Below are 14799 nucleotides of genomic sequence, written 5' to 3' on the forward strand. Positions count from 1 at the left end.
TGCTTTATTTTATCAATACTGTATTTCATTTTGTACTGCATCAGTGAATGAATGAATGTTAGTAGCAGGAGCCCAACATGGTAACCAGTACAATAACATGTTACAGGTGCTTTCATAAAATATAATGAGGAGCATAAAAGAAGGAATGATAAATTCTAAGAAGGATATAAAAAAGGAACAAGAAAGAAGACAAGCTAATTATTTCACACACATATTAAAATCTGAATAGAACTGCCGGGCAGGCAAAGGAAGAGCGTAATATATACAGAGGAAACAGCATGAAAAGTCTGAGCAAAGATACAGAGAATCAAACAGCGCACACTAAGAATGCTAGGCATCATTCTCATGCACTAGTATGCCCGTCCATTATTAGTCAATGGCAAGTATCTGACTATTTCATATTTGTTTGTTTTCTCACAAGTATGTTTCTACCTTCCAGGACACAGATTTTGGTTTCCTTAAAGGTATTCTTGATCATAAGTTACTTCAAATTCACTTTGGAAATATGCAGAAGACAAACTGAACATTAAACATTAGCTTCCTGACTCCCTTTCCTGTTTCTCTCGTTCTTTTTCTTTAATGTTTCTGCTTTGGGCTTCCACTCAGAGTGTATCTCTACCTCTGTATGCATTTCTTCTTAGGGTCTCCATGTAAACATGTCCTTTTTTCAGGTCTTCTGCCAGTCCACCTCTCTTTCATTTTCTCCTCTTCTTTCTCTAAGACTCTACCCACATAACTAACCATAAGGCAAACATGTACCCAGTATGACTTACTGTTTACTGTCCTTAACTTTAAAACATGTTTCCTACCACTTAGTTGTCCATAATGGAAAAAAAAATGGCTAATATGGATATATACACTCTCCATCCTTAAAGACCTTTAAGAGAAAAACCAAACTGCAATATAAAATACTTAATCAAAATACATTACTTATACACATCTCAGATGATACACACACATATCAGTTACTTGGAAATTCCGTTTACCTAACCAAGAATAAGAACATGACTCTATAAACATTTATCTTCCCCTGCTTTCTCACATGTTTAAGAGACAGCTTTTATATTTTAGAATGTTTGATATTGATATTTGGGTATTTGTTAAATTCAAAGACAAATCAAAATAATTAGAAAATGTAATAGTAATCACTAAAGATTTTGAACTTCTAGAAAAGTTTTAGAAAGATGATACATAAAATACAATAGTTATTTGTAGCAAGAGTTGATTTTAAGCAATTGACCCCATGACTTGAGAATATTTTACAAGTTCCACAAATATTTAAAATAAGTGCAACATTACCAACAGACTAAGTTCTCCCAGCGTGACACCAAATGAAAGAGGCCGCTTTGGATCAGTAATCTATCAAAGAAGAAAAGCTGACATTAAAATAGACTGATGGTGAAGGTGAGTCCATGCTCCACTCTTTACAATAGGCAGCACAGAGGAATTAGCTTACTAATAAGTCACACACACCAAGTGGACTTGTGAAAAAGAAAGGGCAAGAAGGCAATAACATGGCTGAAATTATCCATATTTTGTAGGCATGACACTCACACCTTCCCAGCAAAACTCTTTTCTTACTGGAGGTGAGAAGACTCACTACAACTAAACAAATTCTTGTCCCCATAGTTAAGAGTCTCTTTATGTATTTCACAAATAAAACAAAGTGTCACAGAGAGTAACACTGCCACTAAATTATTTCTAAAACAGTTAAGATGTTCACACTCAGACATGTGAACTATCTCTTTAAGTTTTAATTCCCTTGACACTTCAAAAATTTCTTTTGATAGAAATGCCCAAGATTCTTAATATTTAATTTCCCTAGTCTCTTAACCCCAAATCTGACAATATTAAGCTTTTGTTCTATTTCTGATCTTCAATACCTAAGTTGAATCTACCCACGGTGCTTAAACTGCGGCACAGTGTGTACAGTATCATTGTTTTAGACACCTAAAAGATGTCCAAGTCATCGTTTTTTGGTTGTGACAGAACCTAGGGAAACTAGAAAGAAGAAGAAAAACAATGTTCTAAGTCACCCAACAGTGAATCCAGGGTTTACTCACATAAACCCTTCTCAAATAGGAAATATGTAGGATGTGATAGAGCTGAAAAGTACAAATAGCTTTTTGAACTTTGTTTTTAATATCAGATGTATTATGATTGTGGCAACATATTTTCCTTTATTCCCACACTCATCTTTTTATACCTGCAGATAACTGGCTCAAAATAACTTGTTGCTAATTAGAAGGAACTTCAATAAAACATAAATAAGTCCTCAGTCGCCAATGTATTACAAACTACTACCACCCAATGAGCATCTTTGTAATAAATTATTATGTTGGGTTGGCCAAAAAGTTTGTTTAGTTTTTTCTGTACAATGGCTCTAGTAGTGCTTAGTTGTCTTTAACTTCATTCAAAAACATTTTGTTAGATTGTATTGTGACAGCTGTCCAACCTGCATGCATTTAAAAAAGAAAAACCTATCAAAATTGGTGACTTTTTGTGCAGCCATTTTAATACTGAAGGTGGAACAAAATACAAACATTTTTGGTATATTATGCTTTATTATTTCAAGAAAAGTAAAAAACACAACTGAAATGCAAAAGAAAAGATTTGTGCAGTGTATGAAGGAGGTGCTGTGACTGGATTGAACATGTGAAAGAGGTTTGCAAAGGTTTTTAGTACTATTGACTTTTTGGCAAACAATTCTTTGCTGTGGGGCTGTCTTATGCACTGGAAGATGTTCTGCAACATCCCTGGCCTCTACCCACTAGAAGCCAATAGTGGGAGATAGCCAACATACTCAAAATATCCAAATCAATAAAGTTACTGGTGAAAATGAAAAATGTGTCTTTTATTTTATGGAAAAAACTAACTGGACTCTTTGGCCAACCCAACCTTCCTTATTCCCACTTCCTATACTATATTTTTCATTATTCTTCTAGGTATAAAAATTAAATGTAAATTGCATTGAAAGATGAATCGACAATGAAGATTCCTTTACATCTTAAAATTATTTTCCTTTTAGATTATTTTAATATATTTTGTCAATGGCATCAATTTAAACACAAATGATGTTATTTATACCACTCCTGTGCATCTCTGTATTCTTTTCATTAAAAAGAGAGAAATAATGTACTTTTCTAATTGTACTTGGTCATTAACAAATGCTTAGTTTAAGTTCCAACTGAGGTTTCTCTTTCATCAATAAGCCATTAGCTTTAAGAATAATTCTCTCCATGATGTGTTGACTAGATTTCATTCTCCTAAGTTTGCTTTACATAAGGGCACTGATGAGTAGTCAGGTTTTTGAAACATTTATTTACTAACAAAATTCAGTTTAATTACTATGTAAAACCAAAAGATAAAACCAAAAGTATAAGTTAGAGATGATATGTACTAAAAAACTAAAGAAAAAAAATCTTTAAAGAAGAACTACAAGTATGTCTTACTGAACATTAATTTACATATGAAATTTATCAGAAAAGGGAAATAAAACCTATGTCAGTATTGCTTTAATTTAATCCAAACTTAAAAAGCAAATTAAAAACAAGAAAGAATGCCAACTCATAGAGTTGTCTAAAATAGAATAGCATTTCCAATTCCTAAGGTAAATGAAAAATCTCAAGGTTTCTTATATATGTTTCAAACTTTAAAACAAAGCAATATTTGGTACATTTTAACTAAAATTAATACAATCAATAAATCAATAAAATCAGTAAAACAGTTCTTAATCAACTAATATTAAACTTTGGGTTATAAATATAGATCTTCAAATATATCGTCGCCCATGTACCTGAGTAGATGTGGGTGTTCAGGCCAACTTGATGGAACATAAAGACAATGGGACTAGCAGTCACGTGACCTGGGCTTTAGTCCCCTCTTTACCAACTACTATTGTAATTGGTAATTCATCATCTCTTGGAATAATTCTTTGTCAGTATAAAAAAAACTAGTTCTTAAAGTTAGAGTAGTATATATAAGTCTTAAGAAAAACAAAATTCAAAATAAATACTGACGACAAAATGCAATCTCATATGTAATCTCAAAATGCAATCTCATAAGCTTTAGAAAGTAGCATATTGTGGTTTTATTACATATTTACACTCGCAGGTGTCCCGTGATAAAAGCCTAACACAGGAAAAGAGAAATGGTAGTGCACTCATCAGGAAAAACTCAACCTTGGATTTAAAACTGGGCACGAATAATACATATGTGGACATATCAAAATTAATATAAAATACACATTTAATTACTAATCTAAACTAAGGAACCTGAAATTACTTACATCATCTTCATATTTAATGTGAATGTCTGTGATTTTTACTTGTACATTTTTAATTACTTGAGTTGCCAGTTTTTCCAAAAATGTATCCTTCCTGGCTTCTTTTGGTTTATCTACAAAAAATAGAAATATACAAGCATAAGAGTTGAAATTCTCACAAACCTCATAATCAATGACCAAAGGATAGCTAAGGCACTACTCAATGGAAATTACACCCTTTTCTAGTGCCCTTGTTTTATTTTAGATTTATTTTAGATTTGAATGTGCATTTCCCATTTATTTTTTGAAGTTACATTGTAATCTAACATTCATTTTACCTTAGAAGACAGAAATTAAGTGGCAATGTGTATAAATAACACATGGCATAAAAACTACTTTTACCTACCTTTTGAGCGATCAAGACCTTTAAAAGGTTTCTTAAAATGTTTTTTGTGCTTTTTACGCTTACGTCCTTCTCAGTGGAAGCATTTTAGTGAGAAAAGGATAAAATTCAAGTTAGCAGACTAGAGGACAGAAAAGAAAGCAAGAGAATTCTTCCTGACATAAAATTCTAGTACAATTCACCTTACTTTATTCTAAGCTAATCCATTATTTCAGTATAGAAATTCACAAATCTTCCTTAGTCTAAAATAACCAACCTTCTTTAATCTAGAAAATAACTTGGCAGGTACAATTATACAAAAATTGGGTAAAATATCCATACGCAATGCCCTTTATAATATTTATGAATTTTCACAACACAAAGTTTAATTTTAATTTGTGTTACCAAAATATTGGAAATGTAATGACGACACAATATAAAACTTTTCAGATAAAGTTTTTGATTAACATGTGGTAGGGACAAAGGAATACAAATGTGATGAACGGGTAGGTTGCCAACGATGACTTCCTCTGGATGGTAGATCTCAAAAGAAAAATCCTTTAATGACTTAAGGATATAAATACGAAAAGGGCATAAAATGTACACTGAACTGTACATTGCACCTGGCTTAATCATTAAAACCTAATCCTCTTTTATTTGGCACTCCCTCATTTTATGGCATTACCCAGCACCTATCTCATCGAAACTATAAGTCTTTACAGTCAACAAGACATCAACTCTACTCTGTACTTTTGAGGAAGTTACTGTACAGCCTCCTCTACCTCTAATTTCCACTCTACTCCTAGTAAACGTCCTTCTATCCTACTACAAGACTATTACCTTCTAAAACACTATTAACAGCTTGCTAGTCCCCTGTTCAAATTCTTTTAAAGGCAGGCTTCCAAATAAAAGACAGAAGGTCCTTTCATGACCTGACTCCATCTCCCTATTTTGTTCCATCCCTGCCACTCATCCTTATACTGGATACTTCAGAAATATTTATACTTTCCAAGACAAAATAAAACTTTCCAATGCCTAATGTCTCTACATGTGTCATTCCCTGTGCCCTCCCTGATCACTAGGCAAATTCCCAGGAAGCTTACAAATCTCAGGTCCAGCAATAATGCCTATGTGAAGCCTCTGACTATTCCAAGCAGTTCCAAGCAGCTCCAGGCCAGCTACTCCTTCACTAGACTTCTATTAAGTAGTGGTTGCACTGTACTTGGAGTGTTTGCACAACTGTGGTGCCCACAGGCTTCATAAGGACAGAGTTTATCATAGTATCTGGGCACAGAGCATATAACTGTTCAAATAGATGAGAAAAAATGCACATCTGATTATAATAAAATATGTAAGTCCACTTAATGTTACATGTATTTAAAAGAATATACACAAAAGTTGCTTGGATTTTTAAATTTGTTCTTCCTTGATATTTTAAAGCAAATAGCCCTCCTATTACAAAAACTAAGAACAAAATCCTGGATTCTAGAATAAAAGCCTGAGGCTTTTTTTTTACTAAATTTATTGGGATGACATTGGTTAATAGGATTATATAGGTTTCAAATGCACATTTCTATGATACATGATCTGCCGACTGCATTATGTTCCCACCAATGAAAGTCAACTCTCCTGTCATCATACATTTGGTCCCCTATATCCTTTGCTACCCCCAACTCCCTTCCCTCTGGTAACCACCATAGTGTTGTGTCTATGAGTTTCAGTTTTACATCCCACATATGAGTGAAATCATACAGTTCTTGGCTTTTCTGACTTATTTCACTTAGCATAATATTCTCAAGGTCCACCCATGTGGTCACTAATGGCAGTACTTCCTCTTTTCTTATGGCCGAGTAGAATTACATAGTATATATTGTACAACATCTTCTTCATCCAATCCTCTATCAAAGGACACTTTGGTTGTCTCCATGTCTTGGCCACCATGAATAAAGCTGCAATGAATATACAGGCGCACTATTTTTGCAAATAAGTGTTTTCAAGTTTTTCAGGTAGACACCCAGAAGAGGGATTGCTGGGCCATATGCTAACTCTGTTCTTAGTTTTTTTAGGAACAACCATACTGTTTTCCACAGCAGCTGTACCAGTCTACATTCCCACCAACAGTGAATGATGGTTCCTTTTCCTCCGCAACCTCTCCAACACTTGTTATAACCTGTCTTGTTTCTATGCCTTCTTGGAAGAGGTATCTGTTCAGATCTTCTGCCTGTTTTTTAATTAGATGGTTTGTTTGAGGTTCAGTAGTATGAGTTCTTTATATATTTTGGATATTAACCCTCGTCAGAGTTGTTGTTTGCAAATATTATCTGCCAGTCAATTGGCCTTTTGTTTTGTTGTTGTTTTCTTTTGCTGTACAGAAGCTTTTTAGTTTGATATAGTCTCATTCATTTATTTTGGCTTTTACTTCCCTTCCCTGTGGGGTCAAATTCATAAAATGTTATCTACAACCAAGGTCCATTAAGTTTAGTGCCCATGTTTTCCTCTATGTAACTTACTGTTCCAGATCTTTTATCTAGGTCTTTGATCCACTTAGAAATAATTCATAAATCGGGACAAACTGCAATCTAGTTTCATTCTTTTGCATGTAGCCTTACAATTTTCCCAGCATCATGTATTGAAGAGGTTTTCTTTTCTCCATTGTATGGTTTTGGCTCCTTTGTCAAACATTATTTGCCCATATACATTTTATTTCTAGGCTCTCAATTCTGTTCCATTGGCCTGTGTGTCTATTTTTCTGCCAATACCATGCTGTTTTGATTATCATAGCTCTGTATTATAATCTAAAGTCAGGTAGCATGATACCTCTCACTTTGTTCTTTTTTCTTGATTGCTTTGGATTGCTTTGGCTCTTCAGGATCTTTTGTAGTTCCACACAAATCTGATCATTTTTTGATCTATTTCTTTAAAATATGACTTTGGGATTTTGATGGGGACTGCATTAAATCTGTATACTGCTTTCAGTAATATGGACATTTTAACTATGCTAATTCTTCCAATCCATGAACATGGAACATCTTTCCATTTCATGTCTTTTTCAATCTCTTTTAATAATGCTTTGTAGTTTTCAGTATATAGGTTCTTCACATCCTTTGTTAAGTTTATTCCTAGGTTATTTTATTCTTTTGGTTGCAATTGCAAAAGGAATTTTCTTCATTTCTATTTCTGAAGTTTCATTGTTAGCATAAAAGAAAGCAGTGTATTTTTGTACATTGACTTTGTATCTTGCAACTTCACTGAATTTGTTTATTGCTTCTAATAGTATTGGGAGGGGGGGGCTTTAGGGTTTTCTATATAAAGGATAATGTCAGTGACACTTTTACTCCTTCCTTCCCAATTGGATGACTTTTCTTCCTTTCTCTTGCCTGTTTGCTCTGGCTAGGACTTCCAGACTATGCTGAATACACTGGTGAGAGTGGGCATCTTTGTTCCTGATTTTAGAGGAAAAGCTTTCAGTTTTTCACGCCTGAGTATAAAACTGGCTGAGAGTTTGTCATAGATGGCCATTATTATGTTGAGGTACTTTCCTTCTATAACCATATTATTCAGTATTTTATTCATAAATGGATATTATATCTTATCAAATGCTTTTTCTGCATCTATTGATAAGACCATATGATTTATATCCTTTGTTTTGATAATGTGGCACATTACACTGATCAATTTGTGTATGTTGAACCATCCTTGTGCCCCAGGAACGAACCCCACTTGATCGTGATATAGTATTTTTTTAATGTATTGTTGTATTTCATGTGCTCATATTTTGTTTAGGATTTCTGCATCTGTATTATTCAGACATATTGGTCTGTGTGGTGTTCTTGCAAGGTTTTGGTTATCCAGGTTACTTGGTGGCATCATAAAATGTATTAGTAAGTATCACCCCTTCTTCTATTTTTTGAAAGAGTTTGAGAAGGCTAGGTATCAAATCTTCTTTTAAACACCTGAGTTTCAAGAAGAAAACATTTAAAAAATATATAACAGAATGTGGACTTTGCTATTACCAGTATTTCTTGCATAGTGATGATCCCTAAATCTTTGTCACTCATAATTATAACATTTAGAAAAAGATTGAGTTCTCAAAGAAATACCATTTGGAAAGAAACAAGAAGGAAAAGCCAGAGTAACGTTAAAAATCACCCCACTTGTCTAGAACAGCTTTTAGAGATAGAGGTTCAGCTGAATGGGTTTAGATTCTCCCATAACTCATTCTTCTCACCTGACCTCCCTATTGTATTTCTGATCTCACATTTGTTCTAGTGCTGTGTTCCACCTTTGGTCTCACCATGTTTATTCTGTCCATATAGTTTCAAAATCTAATCTGAGTATTACACACTTCTTTAGAGAAAGAGTCTATTTAATCTGATGAATAATAAGTGTATGATTCCCAATCACTCTCTAATATTTTGGTCAATAGTTTCAAATATTTTGGTCTCGGGGCCCCTTTAGCACACATAAAATTTGAGAACCATAAACATCTTTTTATTGGTATGGATTAAAACTACTGATAATTCTATAATGGAAGTCAAAACTAAGAAATGTTTTAAATGTTTATTTATTAACTCATTAAAAAAACCATTACTCGACAGTATAGATAACATATATTTATGAAAAATAAATGTTTTCCAAACAAAAAGTTATAATGAGAAAAATGACATGGTTTTAGATTCCTACAAATCTCTTTAATGTCTAGCTTAGTGAAAAACAGCTGGATTTGCATATACATTTCTGTCTTTGATCTGTTATGTTGTTTAGATTGAAGCATATGAAGAAAATATGATTTCACTACAGATATATAATAGTAAAAGGGAGAAGCATTTTTTCATGTAATTATGAATACTACACCCAAACTCAACAAGTGGTTGTTTCTTAAAGGTTGATTTCATCTGTGATCTGAAAAGTCTATTAATAAATTTTTCATCCAAATTAAAATCACTTTGCACTTTAAATGGACTTTTACACATTCCTAAATTTTTATCATGCCTTGGTAATATGGAAACATTACTTCGATTAACTATGCAGATCTTCCAAATGTTGAGTCATTTCATTATTTAATATCAAAAATCACATTTTTTAATATCACTAGCAATCTCATCAGAAAAGTCTTGAAGTACTAGGAAGCTGTCAAGCTTATGGTGGCAAGTACAAGTTTCCTAATAATTCTAATTTTTGCTCAAAAGCTCTAATCTTATCATGGCAACAAATACTGCCAGTTGTTTACCATGAACTTGTTTTTTTGAAGTATCTTCCAAACACCCAATGTCAGTCACTCTTCCAAGTGAAATGGTTCTCCTTGAAAAAAGCAACTGGTTCAGGTAGCAAGACAAATAACTACCAAGTGCTTTCCTTAAGACACTTATCTTACACTTCCTCTTTTGTCACATGACATATTGAAGAATCATGTACTCGAGAGCTGAAGTTTATTAAAATTTTCCTACTCTATCAATGGCATTTGTAAGTGAAATTGGGGTTTTTTTGTTTAGTTTTATTTTGTTTTTTACTGTGAGCACATGGGAGTCAGAAATATAATGGCTAGGAGCACTATTTGGGACCACTGCGGTGATTCGTGCTAAGGCAGCCAGCTATTTTACTCAATATTCCCTTTGTACCATCAGCACCAAAGTCAACACAGTGAAAAAATCAAATAATGCCTTAGTATTATTATGGAAATAGTTTGACTTTTTGAGAACCATGGTTCTACAATTTAAAGAAATGACATCAAATAAGAAGGAATATATATTTAGAAAGTAAAATGATGAAAGGATCATAAAGTACACATTAAGTTCTAGCCAACTGAATAAAAATATCATCAATAAAATTATTTTCATTTCAGAATCATCAACATTCCAACTCTAGTTTTTCACCCAGGCTAACATCTTTCTTGAAAAAACAAGAAACTCTGAAATAATTAGATTTTCATTCATAGTAACCTTTATAAGTTCGCCTTTTTTAACAGTGCTATCCAATGATTTTGTTGCATATTTAAATGGACCACTGAAATTCATTTGTATCTTGGGGGCAGGTTACTCCTAGTAGGATCAGATAACATTGCCCATGGCAGACTACAGAAAGGTGGTTCAATGATAACCAACAAAACTGGACAATGAGCCATAAGTATCTCCATGCTAAAACATACAACCTTCCAAAACAAAATCATAAACAAAGAGAAAGTCTGAATAGACCAGTTATTAGTAAGGAACTTGAATCAATAATTAAAAAACTCCCAACAAACTACAGTCCAGGACCAGATGGCTTCATGGTGAATTCTACCAAATATTCAAAGCAGATTTTAATACCTATCCTACTTGAACTCTTTAAAAAAACTTAAAAAGGAGGTATGCTCCCAAACACATTTTATAAAGCCAGCATTACCCTGATACCAAAACCAGACAGACACCACAGAAAGAAAAAAAAATTACAGACCAATATCCCTAACAAACATAGATATAAATATCCTCAGCAAGAAATATCCTCAGCAAGGTAGTAACAAACCAAATTCAACAATACATTAAAAGGATAATACACCATTATTGAGTGGGAATTATAAAATCACACAAGGACGGTTCAACATCCACAAAATCAATCGTCTTAACAAAATGAAGGATAAAAATCATATGATCACTCCAACAGATGCAGAAAAAGCATTTGACAAGTTCCACACCCATTTATGATTTATAAAAAAATCAATAAATTGCATTTTCTCCCCTTCCCTCCACCCCACCCCAGCCAGTCCCACCTCCCTCCCCCACCTCTACCCTCCCCCTTGCTGTGCCTATTAAATGAGGAAAGCTAGGCACACATGTGTTTATGGTATTCCATTTATGTAAAATGAAATATGAATAAAATACTTGAACATACAAAATAAATCAATAAACTGGATATAGACAGAACATATCTCAACATAATAAAGGCCATATATAACATGCCCACAGATATCACACTCAATGGTGAAAAGCTTAAAGCTTTTCCCTTAAGACCAGGGACAAGACAAGGACACCCACTTTCACCACTCATTCAACACAGTATTGGAAGTCCTAGACACAGCAATTAGGCATGACAAAGAGATAAAGGCATCCATATTGAAAAGATAAAAGTCAAACTCACTAACTGCTCATGACATGTTTTTATATAGAGAAAACCCTTAGCCCTGGCTAGCATAGCTCAGTGGATTGAGCACAGGCCTGTGAACCAAAGGGCCACCGGTTCAATTCCCGGTCTAGAGCACATGCCTGGGTTGCAGGCCAGGTCCCCAGTGGGGGGCATGTGAGAGGCAACCACACATTGATGTTCCTCTCCCTCTCTTTCTCCTTCCCCTCCCCTCTCTCTAAAAATAAATAAATAAAATCTTTTTAAAAAATGATAATACTTTACATTATTAAAAATAAAAAAAGGAAACCCTTAAAGACTCCACCAAAAAACTGTTAGAATAAATAAATTTAGTAAAGTTACAGGATACAAAATCAACATGTAAAAATCTGTTGTGTTTGCAAACACTAATAATGAACTACCTGAAAGACAAATTAAAAAATCTTGTTTACAATTGCATCAAAAACAATACAATACCTAGGAAAAAATTTAACTAAGGAGGTGAAAGACCTGCACAATGAAAACTGTAAAACACTGATGAAAGAAATTGAAGACACAAATAATGGAAGATGTTCCATGCTTATGGACTTAAGTTCTTCAAAATATATGAAGAACTTATCATACAGCTCAATAATGAAAAACGGGCAGGGGATCTGAAGACACACTTTTCCAAACAAGAATTACAGATGGCCAATATGCACATGCAAACGTGTTCCACATCACTAATCACCAGGAAAACGCAAAGCAAACCACCATGAGGTATCGTCTCACACATATCAGAATGAGTTATCAAAAGAACAAGAAATAACAAGTGTTGGCAAAAGTGTGTGGAAAAGGGAACCCTCAGGCACAGTCGGTCAGAAGGCAAATTGGTGCAGCCACTATGGGAAAGTATGAAGGTTCCTTGAAAAAGAAAAACCAGAACTGCCACAAGACCCAGCAATTCCACTTCTGGATATTCAGTGAAAAAAAAACAAAAGCACTAATTTGAAGAGATATGTACACCCCATTTTGCTGCAGTGTTATTTACAACAGCCAAGGCATGGGAACAACCTAAATGTCCATCAGTGGGTGAATTGATAGAAAAAATGTGGTATATATAAACAATGGGATACTAATCGGCCAAAAAAAAAAAAAAAGAAAGAAATCTTGCAATTTGCAACAACATGGATGGACCTTGAGGGGATTTTGCTAAGGGAAAAAAATCAGACAGAGAAAGATAAATACAATATGATTTCATTTATATGTGAAATCTTAAAAAATAAATAAATAAAATAACAAAAAACTCAAAGATACAGAGAACTGTGCTGGCTGCCACATGGAAGGGAGGCTGGGGGATGAAATGGGTGAAGGAGATCGAGGTACAAACTTCCAGATATAAATAAGTCACGGGGACATAATGTACAGCATGGTGACTATAGTCAATGATGCCACACAGCAAATTTAAAAGTTGCTAAGAAAGTAAGTGTTGAAAGTTGTTTTCACAAGAAAAATAAAATTTTTGTAACTTCCTAAGGCAACGGATGGTGGCTGGACTTGCTGTGGTGATAACTTTGCAGTGTACACAAATGTCAAATCATTACGTTGTACACCTGAAACTAATAGAATGTAGTATGTCAATCATATCAATAATTCAATAAAAAAGTCATAGAATTTTCTTAAAAGGAAAGTTATCCATAGATCAAATTGTAAGCTTCTCCACAAGAGCAGTGGATTGTGTTTGTCCTACCCCATGAACCTTCAGCACGATCACAGCACTAAATGTACAGTGAATGAATAAATGACTGCAGAAGGCAGGAAAAAGAAATGATGGGAAAGGAGAAAAACATGAATTACATTTCCATATTTTCTAAAACGGTGGCATGTCATCAGATGGACTCCATTACAAGCACAAGCATGGATAGGAATATAATTTTTATATAGTTAAATATAATTAACCATGCATACCCACCAGGCTTGACGTCCTTGTAAACAAAGTTTTCCAAGCCATATATGAACTCCCCTGAATGTGCGCCTGCATCCGCATGGCAGCAATAACCAAAATGCAAAGCCTTTAAATGACACCTTTAATTTCACATGTAAAACATGTCTAAACTTAATTCAAAGACTTAGAAATGTAACAGAACAAGCAAAATTCAGTGGCACCAAAGTGATTTATTTCTAAGGTAACATTCAATGACACCATTTTTATTATTTCAACATAAAAGCTATTTTCATAATATTAAAACAAAAATTCTCAGTAACTAAAATTGTAATAATTTCAAATTAAGCAAGGCAGACAAATATCAATTATGGCTAATGTCTCATTAAATTATTTGACACATTTTCAAACAGAGCAAGTCTGCTATTTTCGTTCCCCTTTTGACTACCGCTTTGTCCATTTTCAGAATGAAATATAACTTTCATATTTATACTCATTTTAGAGTTAGCTGAAATGAACTCACCTTACTTTTGTCTCATCTGAATCCTTTCTATCCATCCTGGTTAATGATGACTAGATAGTATCATCTCCCATTCCCCCGCCCCAAATCCAGCCTAGACACAGCAGGTTTAACCTTCCTCAAACAGCTCTCATCACATCACGCCTGGGATTTTTAAAGAAAGCAAAGGGAAGTTACTGACTCTCCCATGGGCTACATGAATGTCCATCAATTCTTGCTGTGTGACATAGGACAAGTTACTTAACTTTCAGCTTTTCTCAAATATTAAATGGGAATAATAACAGCTTTTATACCACAGAGTTATGATTGTTAAATGAGTCAACTTCTATACAGCATTTTGAAGAATGACTGGCAAACAGTAAGTGCTCAATAAATGGTAGCTGCTATCATTGTCATTATCATCATCATGGCATTCAAATAGTTTAAAATTGACCTAAACAGTTTTCTAACTTACCTCTAACTACACTCTAGCAAATTCCCAAATTCCTAGCTGTTCCCATACATGCTCTATACTTCTCCACCATCACTGACCTGTCTGCCTAGAATGCCCTCTTCTCCTTTCTGCATACTCATCCTTTAGACGCTGCTGAAACATATACCTTTGGTGTCTGTGCTGA

The 14799-nt window shown here is 34.0% G+C and overlaps 1 protein-coding gene across 4 annotated transcripts in view; it reads right to left on the bottom strand.

The window, feature by feature from the left end:
• The window catches only part of VPS13C (vacuolar protein sorting 13 homolog C), a 176262-nt gene that overhangs the window by 137464 nt on the left and 23999 nt on the right, over positions 1 to 14799 (bottom strand). For 2 of the 4 annotated variants that reach the window (XM_053928698.2, XM_053928699.2), the window contains exons 6-9: positions 13693 to 13755; positions 4671 to 4736; positions 4289 to 4398; positions 1300 to 1359 (exon numbers count right to left, since the gene is read on the bottom strand). In XM_053928698.2, the coding sequence (XP_053784673.1) occupies positions 1300 to 1359; positions 4289 to 4398; positions 4671 to 4736; positions 13693 to 13755 (299 nt within the window). The remainder of the gene's footprint in view (positions 1 to 1299; positions 1360 to 4288; positions 4399 to 4670; positions 4737 to 13692; positions 13756 to 14799) is intronic. The other 2 variants (XM_053928696.2, XM_053928697.2) reach the window with 1 other exon arrangement.

The sequence above is a fragment of the Desmodus rotundus genome, chromosome 7 (assembly GCF_022682495.2).
Source record: "Desmodus rotundus isolate HL8 chromosome 7, HLdesRot8A.1, whole genome shotgun sequence".
In the NCBI taxonomy this organism is placed as follows: domain Eukaryota; kingdom Metazoa; phylum Chordata; class Mammalia; order Chiroptera; family Phyllostomidae; genus Desmodus; species Desmodus rotundus.